This window comes from Uloborus diversus, chromosome 7, assembly GCF_026930045.1.
Source record: "Uloborus diversus isolate 005 chromosome 7, Udiv.v.3.1, whole genome shotgun sequence".
Classification (NCBI taxonomy): Eukaryota; Metazoa; Arthropoda; class Arachnida; order Araneae; family Uloboridae; genus Uloborus; species Uloborus diversus.
This window is the reverse complement of record NC_072737.1, coordinates 98,684,385-98,695,705: the sequence shown is the minus strand read 5'-3', so window position 1 is coordinate 98,695,705 and position 11,321 is coordinate 98,684,385. Positions and strand designations below refer to the sequence as shown.

Genomic DNA, 11,321 nt, shown 5'->3' with positions numbered 1-11,321 from the left:
TTGGCTAGCAACCGCTTGACTGTGTTGAGTTGTCTCTGACCGAAAAGTTGTCTTGTCAACGAAACACGAAAACAGACGAAAAGCAGTGCAGAGAAAATATTTCAAGTGTACTGTGGGAGTTTTAACTGCTTTGCAACTTTCTAACTACATTTCAAAATTGCGCTTGATATTTGTAATGGATGCCAATTGTAATATCGAAGGTTAGTGCTTCTAATTGATATATTTTGCTTCTTAAGAAATGAAAACTAGTCTAAAATAAACCTAAACGCTAATTTGAGTTTCAATTAAGTTGGAAACTTAATTATCTTAGTTACACCTCATGTGACGTGCTTTGACAAGAGAAAAAATGAAGAATAATATTTTTAAAACTGAAATAGTAGAAAATAATTCGAACTAAGGTCAGTAAAGTATAGTTATTGTCTTGTTAGTATTGCCCGAAAAGTTATTTCAAAACATTTGACTCTCTATCTTACTAGAGATAGAAATTGAAAAAGAAAAATATTCTGCTTGCTGAAAGGGTGAACAATGCTTCATTTTATTTCTTAACTTGCTGAAATTCTTTAAAGAATTAAAACCAGCCTTTTTTATTTTTAATAATAGTAATAGATACGGTAAAAACTCGTTATGTCACCCTTCAGACTACCTACTAAGTGTGGTCATAACTGGAGCGACTCCTTCCGCGGAATAGATTAAAAATATAGTATAATTAAACTTTATTGCTTAAGATTAAACACAGAATAAATTAAAAACTTCATGTTATTAATTGCATTCATCTGAATAATTTTGAATTATCAATGTACTAAGCAAATATTATGAGGAGTAACATTCTTCACTTCACTCTAAAATACTTTCTAAAAAGATTTCTTTTTGAACTACAAAGTTTATTTTTAAGTGAAGAAAAAAGATGCTCTACATTTCAGGGATTATCAACCTGAAAGAAACCAATAAAAAAACATGGGAAGATTTCGATAATTGGGAATCTGGAGATCTTTCTTCATTGGCATCAATTTATCGCTCCAGGCCCCTGTGCGAGAGGTATTTTTTGTTGCAAATCTAAACAAAGATACCGTAAACATCTATTCACATAGGGTTAACAAAATAAAATTATCTACTCCAAAAATGAAACGACTGCGACCGATTCCTAATTATTGAAATGTCCCCAAAAACATTAGTGTTCATGCAAAAAGATTAATCTGTTGCTTTCATAAGTTGTCTATGCCCTGCTTTTTTCAGGTGGCATGCATGGGCTAAACAGCAATAGTCTCTGCCTGAAATTCCTACAATGAACTTTTCTAAATATTTTTATTGTTTTACTGAAAATATTTCAGTTTTTAAAGAAAATTTGATTGTCTGGACTGCTCAAAGTGTTGTAGTAACCGGATTTTGATGATATGATATAACACTGTCGTGAAATCTGGAGTCACTTAAAACATTAAGCATTTTATGCAACATGTTTGGGACTTTGAAAATATGTGACATCCAGAGTGTCATAAAATTCTAGTGTCACTATAAAGAGGTTTGACTGTATTTGGTTTGGTGAAATATTTTTGTGCATTTTTTAGCCTTAAATTTTTAGCATCAACAGGTTTGGGACACCACAGGGAAACCTTAAGAAACAAGAAAAACATAGAAAATTCAAAAATCAACAAAAAAGCAGGGGAAATCCAGGGAATTTTGAAATTTTACTCCAAAACCTGGAAAATATGTATTTTTTCAATTAAAGTTGTAAAAATCAAAGCCCAAATATATAAAGCCCAAAAATGAATAAATAGTAACTAGGGGGCTATCGCCCCCTGCTCGCTATCGCTCGCCAACCCCCGGAACTGCTTACGCAGTTCCCTGTGGATCGCTTCGCTTGCTCGCTGTATGCCAATACATTAGCCTAGCTAAAATTTTCCGTAAAAATTAAAGTTGGTAATTGCATTTAGGTCACCATCCATTTAACCAATATGAAAATTACGTTCATAATGTTAATTTGTCTGCTTTAGCCAGATTTTCGACAGTTTAACTTTGCTGTATGTAAGATGACTGCCTTGGCAATGTGCACAACTTTACCATTATAGATACAAAAGTGTCTGTCATTGCTTTGGAGAGATTGCACTTCTACCTGTTGGTCCGCGGAAGGTATTTTATTTCCCTTCTACCACCCATTGGAAAACCAATGAAGGCATTCCCCTATCCGCCACCTGGGGACGCGCCCTCTAGGGGTTACAGGCTCCCCCGAGGGATGTATTTACATTATTTACACTCTTATATATTTACATATTTACACTCTTATGTATTCTAATCTGAGAAAACTTCCTCATATACACAATTAAAAATGTCCCGTTTGGGAGCCACAACTGACACTGCTTCAAAAGATCTTGTTCTTGATAATGCCACATAGAGCTGGCCATGACTAAAAACAGGCTCAGAGAGCACCAAACATATTTTCTCAAACGTTTGTCCTTCTTGTTGTTATTCTGAATCCTTGCCACGTCACGAACAAAAAATGGTTTAACTAAAAACGCGAAAACTCGCCAAGGCTACTTTGCTTGCACAATACTAAAACTACTATAACCCTAAACAAATTTGGCGAAACCTTTCAGCTGAGAATAAAAGGAATAAAGTAAATTCTTTCTCGGTTATTCATTTTGAACTGAACTGTCGTACTGAAGCAGAGAATAGACGACGCTCAAAGCGCCTACGCGTTCAAAACAACATTGCCGATGAACATGATTGTGGAGCAATGTGTGAAGAATGCGAATTTTGTGGTGCTCTTTATTGGCAGAAAGAGCGTAATACTGCAAATAAATATACTAAATGTTGCCATGACGGAAAGGTGCGGTTGCCGGCATTGTGTGACGCACCTGATCTGTTGAAGGAACTGCTGACTGAAAATTCCCCAGCCGCTAAAAATTATCGGCAGCGAATCAGAGAATACAACTCTGGAAATGGCTCGTCTTAAATTTGATTCAAGAACGGTTTCCTGCCTTCTTTGAGCTTTTCTTTGCTGATTAAGGTTGAAATGGGCCACAGCCCGACTCAAACTCATCTCAAAAAAAAAAAAGTTCGTTGAGTATTCTGTGATTCAAGATTTCAAAACAACGTAGAAGTTTGTTTACATGATTTATCGGCGAAGTGTTGCCAACAGAGGTTTAGAAATTCACCCCTTCATTTGCCGGCACGTAAGAGAATTATATATATAGATAATGATAATATTAATGGAGTTCAGAAATTAAGTAAAATATAAAATGGTAATTTTGCCTTTTTTTTGAAAGTAAATATTAAAATGTTGATCATATAAAAGATTTTTTTTTAAAATTGTTTTATTTAACATGTATCTTGAATTTCATGATAATTTAATTTAGAGTGTATGGTATGAAATTAGTTGTTAATATTCATTGCTCTGCTTAACTTTTACACTTTTAGGTCCAAGTAATAAATGGTTAAGAGAGGTTTTTTTAAAAACTTGCATAAAAAGTTGAATATATTCAATTATCATGCTATTATTTCGGTTATTATGAATTCTTATTTATTTCCCTTATTTATTTTTTGTCTTGATTTTATTCCCTGTGGTGAATTTGAACTTATCAAGACATTAATGTTATTTTTCAAATATCAGTGTTTGCTTGTTTGAAATGTTTCATTTTCATACAGTGGAAAACACATGGAATTTTTTTCCCAAAATTGAGTGGCGCAGCCATGTGAGGGGTTTTGGGGTTTAAACCGCCCCTCCCGAACAAGAACACTCATTTCCCCCGTATAAATCAAGGAAAAAAAACAGTACTTAAATTTTTTCAAACCAGATAAGTAATAACAAAATATCTTTGCTTTTAATGATCGGGAAACAGTCACAGATTACTTTCCAATTTTTAAATATACAAATATTTCGTGATGGACATCCCTACGGTCCCCATAAAACGCAACAGGGTATCATGGGTTCTCAGCACTTCCACCACTCTGCACAAATCCTTTTTTGTGAAATCTAGAGAGAAGGAGCATATCACACCGGCTGTTCTGAGGCTCCTTCCCAATTCTTATCAAAAGATCAAAACCGAAATTAATTAGCATTTGACATTCATTTAGACATTGATGTTTAAGGAAAAGTTTCAAGTAATTTCGCAAAAGAAAAAAAAAACTGACAAAAAATGAATAAGATTAAAGTAAAACTAACGATAAATACATGTTAGTTTTCTGAAAATATTCAGGAGTACTGAAATAACACTTTCTGGAATAAAATTTGTTCAATATAACTGTATCATGTGATTTCATTATAGGATTTGTAGGACCATAGGTGCTATTTGTTGGTCAGAAAATAAAATAAAAACACTAATAGTGTTAAAATAATTGGTACCGGTCCAACTTACCCCATCTCCCCCTATGTCTGTGATCATCCTGGCGTAGCATTACAAAAGGCTAAGAGAAGATGTCAGTAGACAATAGAACTGGGCTACATATCGATATATATCTATTATTGCGGTAACAATACTTGGATTTCTATCCGTCCGATATATCATTTGAAATGGAAATAAGGGACATAATTACGGAGAAGTTGAAATACTAACTAATAGATACATAATCTTTGATATTTCTGTGTGATGGGTGAGTGTTTGAAATTTCAAGAAATTAACTGCATTCTTCAATCAGTAATTTAATATTTAACTATAGTAAAAAAGAAAATTAACAGGACTGCCGAAATTCAAGGTAGGCTCATTGTCAGTTTGTTCTCCAGATCCCATGCCCCTATAAAGTTTTCAAAAGCAGCGCCCTTCTTAGGACCCTGCCCCTAGTTTCTGACAAGGCAGATATGGCTTCTCGTGGGCCCTGAAAAGTGAGTGCGTGTTGGTTAAAAAAGCATCTTAATGCTACAATTAAAAATTAACCAATTGAGGTATCAACACAATTCATAATTCTAATTAAACGTAAACCATTGATATTACGCTGAATAAAAGGTTTACAAAAAATACTGAAGAAAAATATTTCTATTTAAAAAAAATGAAAAACGAAAAAACCTAATGAGACTACTTCTGTCACATATTTCTCACTAGCGGGAGCGCAACTCATCCCTTTGGGACCGCATAAGCAGGGGCGTAGCTAAGGGGGGGGTTTGGGGACAACCCCCCCCCCCCGAAACGTTAGTCTCAAAAAAAAGAGAAAAAGAAAGAGGAGAAAGAAAAAAAATCAAAACGACTTTTTTTTCTGAGTAACAAAGGTCAAAAATTCACTTTGCTCCCCCCCCCCAATGCCATTGAAAATCTGTTCCATGAGTGACCCTGAAGTATAAACACGCCTCCCTCTGAGGGGACAATTTGAAAATTGAGTGAAATTTGACACTTTGCTTTAGAAATGAGATTGATTTGTTAAATCCACGTATATGCAGTCTTTCTTTGTCATAGATTTTGCAAATTGTTAAATATGTTTAATTTTATGAGCCGCGCAGTGGGAATATTGCATACAGTCGAATCTGTATATTTCGAGTTTCACATTAAAGAAAAAAATCGAGATAAAGAGGTTTTGAGATACGGGGGCTTTAAAAAACTTTTTATAGAAATTTGAAATATGATGGTGAAAATTTGAAATCGATACTGAAGACAATATGGGCTCTTGATTAAAACTCCTCTTTATTAGTTTTGTTAGGTATTTATTCTATTATTACATTATTAAGTGCTTTATTGCGAGTTTAAGGAATCATTTTGACAGCAAAAGATACTTTAAGCATATCTTTTTCAAGAAAAAGTCTTTTATTCCTTTTTGATCCCTGATTTTTTTTTTTTTGGATTCATCATTTATCCTCTTGAGGTTAGCAATTGCTGCAAATCTAACTTGGCCAGTATTCTACGATTTTCCTTTTTTCATCACTTGAAAAAAGCTTATACTTTCTTTTCACTCCAATCATTTCGGTTTTCTAAGGAACCATAATTTTAAGAAAGAGAGCAACCAAAGAACAGTACTAATCCAGATAACAGAGCGAAATGGCTTTTAATCTGAATGACCATGAACTTGGAAATGTTCATTTTACACGTCAAACCTGTGAATTTCACCCCTTTACTTTTCTTCCAAGAAAGTGCGCAAAACGACTGTCCTTTGGTTAATCTTCCTGGAAAGCCTATTCGTGGAACGCATTTCTCCCTTTTTTTCCACTGCCTCCTCAGCTCTTGAAAACAATTCCTCTGTTTCTGAGTTGAAGAAAATGTTTTTGTTTGCTGCTTTAAAGATCATTGGGCTTCGAATTCAAAAATGATAGCAAAACCGGAATTTGAGACGATAGAGGTTTTTGTTGGTCTGGCCTTGTGTGTGTCATAGGTCATAATCAAAACGACCTTTGCTAACCAGAGTATCCATTGCAGTCACATTGATTTTTCAGCCAATATTTACTGCCTATTCTTTTGGAAAGGTACAGTCTGTTTAAAATAGTACATTCTAAGTGAAAGTTGTTGCATAATAAAGCGAGCAAAACCGATAACAAGCTTTTTTAACCAAAAGAAAAAAATTAAAATGACGAAAAGGATTGCTCTAAAAGTTAACGTCGTCTGAAGAAAACGAAGTACAGTCTGCAAAGCAGCATTAGTCCCATCGGACCCTTCTGAAGGTAATTTTATTTTAATTCAAAAGAAAAACTGCATAGCATTACATGAATAAAATGTTTAAAAACGAAATGAATCTAGATTATTTCTATTAGCTTGGTTCGCATTAAAAAGTAGAAAATAAAAAAGATTTCTGTTTATAATACTCGAAAATTGCTGTTGCTCTCTCAAATAGATATTTATGTAAATTCTAAAGCAGCTAATAAAATTAAAAATAAAGACTTGAGAGAACAGATGGTATGCATTTGAGCGAATAACTTTCTACCGCCTATATTTCTTCCCTAACTTTTTTTTATTCAAGTTTTATTAATTGCTTTAGAATTAGCATAAATGTAAATACATAAAAAACAACATAATAAATATAACGATATGAAAAGCAATTACATTTTTTGCGGGTCATAATTCAAGAAGTCTTTTTTAATTTTATTTCATACTTTTAGTGCAAACCAAGTTAGTAAAAAAAGTCTTTATAGTCTTACCGCCGATGAGATTGAAAGTCAAACATCCAGTTTACGGCGGAAATGAAAGTATCTATTAGCTTTCACGGATGGCAACTTTTGTAGATGTGTGTTAGCCTCTAAATTAAGCAGTCACACTGAAATGAACGGAACACGCTCATCAGATATGACTTCCCCCTGATTTGGATAGACTGGTTTTGACAAGAAAGTTGCTAGAAAATTTCACTTTAAATTAAATGGAGGGAAAAGAAAAAATGGAATTTTCTATAACATTTAAAAAAAAATTAAAACAAAATTTCTTTGCTTTTGTTTGATACAAGTATCGGAATTGGGGCACCCCATTCCAAAGTATGCAAGATTCACCTCCCTCTTATTTTTTTTTAATACTAAAAAAAATTACACATACACACACTCATACATACACACACTCATACATACACACACATACATACATAAATGAAGTAACCCCCCCCCCCAAAAGTCGGGTCTAGCTACGCCTCTGCGCATAAGCTGAACGAATAAAACTTATAAGTCCCGAGTTAAGAGGGAAAATACTGATTTGTACATTCCAGATGTGCACTTCCTTTTTTGTTTTCAATCGGGTGTTCTAAAAGGCCTTTTTACTCATGTTTTTGTGGCTATCAATTACTTATTTTAATGCAAGCAAAACTAATATAGCATCTTAAACTGATCATTTGGTGATATATTGCCGAATCGGAGACCAACTTCGAAACAAATATGAGATGGCGAAACCGGTTTTTGTGACATTTTGTTAGATTTTCTTTGAACCGATGGTAATTTGTAATTTTTTGATATTTGTAATAGGGTCATTCCATGTCAAATCAACCAAAAAAATGTGTAAAAACTCGTGTTTTTTTACTCGTCTGTTGTGCTTAAAAATGCTACAATTTTAGTTCTATGGGGTCAATACAGTTGGTTAACAGCTCATTTTAAAGAGAATTGCATGAGCTTTAATTTGACATACAACTTGCATATTTCTCTTAAATATTTAATATATTTTTTTCAATTTTAAAATTTAAATTTTTTTAAAGTTAGTGTCCTTTAAAAATTTTGAAAAAATATGTTTTTTAATATGTTTTAATAAATACATCCTAAAAATTTCAGAATGGGAACATGATGGGATCAGCAGTTATAGCAAATAATGCAATGGTGCTACTTAGCATTTTTGTTTAAAAATTAAAAAAACAATAAATAAATAAAAAATACTTTTTTAAATGCACAAAACTATTTTTAACAATTTAAATTTATTTCAAAAATATACATGTTTTAGTTTTTTTAATGATATTATAAACATTTTGTAGTAATTCTATGAATAGTTCAATTAATTAAAAAAACTTTAAATTTCAAAAAAATCTTAAATTTTGATTATCTTTTATTAATTTGAAGATCAGTAAACAGAACTAGCACAGAAACTTCGAGGATGTAATTTTGAAATGTATAAACACAAAGTAGAATTCGATGCATAAAAATACCTAAAGAAGCCTAAAGGGCCAAACCAGTTTGTTTGGCACTCTAGGCTTCTTTAAGAGGTTTTCCGCCTCCAGCTCAGTCACTCCTATGCCGGACTGATGAGGGCTAATAAGCACGAAATTGCAGTCCTCGGCTGGAATTGACTGAGCTGGCGGTGTATTTTATGCAAATAGTTGAGTTCCTAAAACTTCAGTGATCTTAGTTAATTTTGTCTTTATAGGAGTTTCATCAGTTACTCCAAGATTTTCATTTAAAATTTCAATAGCTTTAGACTTTTCAGGAGTTGAAATTTCAGTCTCATGATCTGTTTCACTCAGAGCTTCATCTGAACTTTCTTTATAATCTGAGGTAACTAAAGGTAATTTTTGTACAGCTTTGCGGCAAGTATCAAATATTTTATAGCCTTCAATTACTTCCTTATGATGCTTTGATACATTATTACTCACAGTTCTTAAATTTTTCTTGTAATAGTCATGTCCAGGCTTCTTAAATGGATTGCAGCAGTACAAAGAAATAATTTTTGAAGTCCCTGCTTCAGTCATGTTTTTTTTTCTTTAAAGCTTGGTTAACACTAGAACGACTGACATTTTCTGTATACCGAGAAAGACTGAAGGGGCCAGTGTGGCCCCAACCCATTTTTGGAGTGAATTCTTTTAAATATTCTTCCTGAGGGAGTCCACATGCCTGATACACCTTCTTTCACGACTAAATACAAACTTAGTATTTAATTATTTTTAGTTTTTCTCTCTATACTGGGCAAAAGGTTGAATTAGTTTTCCTTTCTAAGAGCAATGGCAAACATTAGGATGGTAAGCAGTCGGTACTGTTTATAGCATTTGGATATCCTACCGGCAGCATAAAGAGGAAGTTACAGGTTAAACTAGAGTGAATGGCACTTTTTTTATACTACAACAATTAGGAGAAAGGAAAAAAATAAATTTTTTAATTGTCAGAATGCTTAAGGGCCACTGTGGCCCCTCCCGTCTTTCTAGGTATAAGGATCAATATCAACAGTACTATGGGGTGAATGATTAAATGATTAAACAAGCATTCACATAGTGTCATATAATCAAAAGTCAAATTCCATTAAGTTCCGTTAGATATTATCCGAGTTATTAAACAACAAACTACGTGAGGGGCCACACAGGCCCCTCCGTCTTTCTAGTGTTAAAAGGTCATTATTAAATTCCAATAAGCACTCTTGAAAATTTGCACAAAAATATTTTAAAATAATCAACTTTTATAACTATTAAAATATGAGAACATCTATTGAAAAACAAACAATTAAGTAAAATTTAAAAAAGCACAATTATCAATACATCAAACACAACCTACTTTACTATTTGAAAGCCAGAATAAGAATGAACAGCTTCATTCAGCTATTGGACTTAATGCGTCATACACCTGTTTGAACATGTGAGGGAGTGTTTCAACACGTGTGTAAACAAGCTGCTGCAAGATCTGCCTGTTCTTTAAATGGTTTTAATGCATTTCATTTTCAATTTTTAATTATATTTTAATTTATATCATAATTTTGAAATAAAATGTTGCCAAATTAGAAATTGCTTAATTAAAAATAAAATTAAAAAATAATTTTCAAGAAAATTTAAAATAAAAGTAATTCTAAAAAAATGATTTTAAAAAAGTAAAAGAAAATAATCTAAAAAAATGTTTAATAAAAAACACACTATATATATATATATATATATATATATATATATATTACAAAAAAAGTGTCATTGCATTATTTGCTATAACTGCTTATCCCATCATGTCCCCACTCTGAAATTCTTTGGATGTATTTATTAAAACATATTAAAAAGCATATATTTTTTTCAAAATTTTTAAAAAACACTAACTTTAAAAAAATTTAAACTTTAAATTTTAAAATTAAAAAAAAATTAAAAATTTAAGAGAAATATGCAAGTTGTATGTCAAATTAAAACTCATGCAATTCTCTTTAAAATGAGCTGTTAACCAACTGTATTGACCCCATAGAACTAAAATTGTAGCATTTTTAAGCACAACAGATGAGTAAAAAAACGTGAGTTTTTACACATTTAAAAAATTAATAACTCATTAACCAAAAAAGATAGATTTTTTAAAAAGTAGATCTGGATTTAGAATGTCAAACAGTATAATCCCTGAAAGTTTCATGAAAATCTGAGATGGTCATTTTGAGTGATTGGTTGATTTGACATGGAATGACCCAATATAAATCGCAGTAAGTAATGCAGTCTTTTCTGTATCGCTTTGGCAGAGTTACAAGTTTAGAGCCTGTCGAAATACATTTTGGGGGCCCTCTTTCTCTATAACAGAACTTGTAAGACATCTATCATAAGCATTATTGTAACTTTTACAAGCCCCTTACGTCATTAGGGCTCTCACGTAATTGCAACATTTGCGACATTTTAAATCCGCCACTGCACGTCAAAACAAACTGGGGTGCCAGTTTTAAAAGTTTTTTTTTTTTTTTTTGTTTGCTCTATGGCAGGGGTTTTCAAACTGAGGCGGGGGAGGTGTAGACCTCCCTAGTGGGCGAAGAAGAGTGTCCTTGGAGGCGTACATGTTTAGAAAAAAAAGTAAAACTAACTATAATTTGCTCAATTTTGTCTTCACATGTGAATATTTTTGACATTACCGCCTTTTTCAGGTTGTTGGTGTCGTTTCCATCCACATATGAGTGAATCTAATAGCAGATTAGCATTGCATACGAAGTCAAAGCATCGAAAAAGTATTGAAAGTAATCTGATGCACTGTGTGTTAGTTACAACCTAACATTCAAAAATTTATCAAACACAAGCAA

At 32.6% G+C, this 11,321-nt stretch overlaps 1 protein-coding gene across 1 annotated transcript in view; it reads left to right on the top strand.

Moving 5' to 3' along the window:
• Nucleotides 1-60: 60 nt before the first annotated feature.
• The window catches only part of LOC129225657 (uncharacterized), a 90,588-nt gene continuing 79,327 nt past the window's right edge, over nucleotides 61-11,321 (top strand). The window contains exon 1 of the mRNA XM_054860131.1: nucleotides 61-200. Coding sequence (XP_054716106.1) covers nucleotides 176-200 — 25 coding nt within the window. The 5' untranslated portion in view covers nucleotides 61-175. The remainder of the gene's footprint in view (nucleotides 201-11,321) is intronic.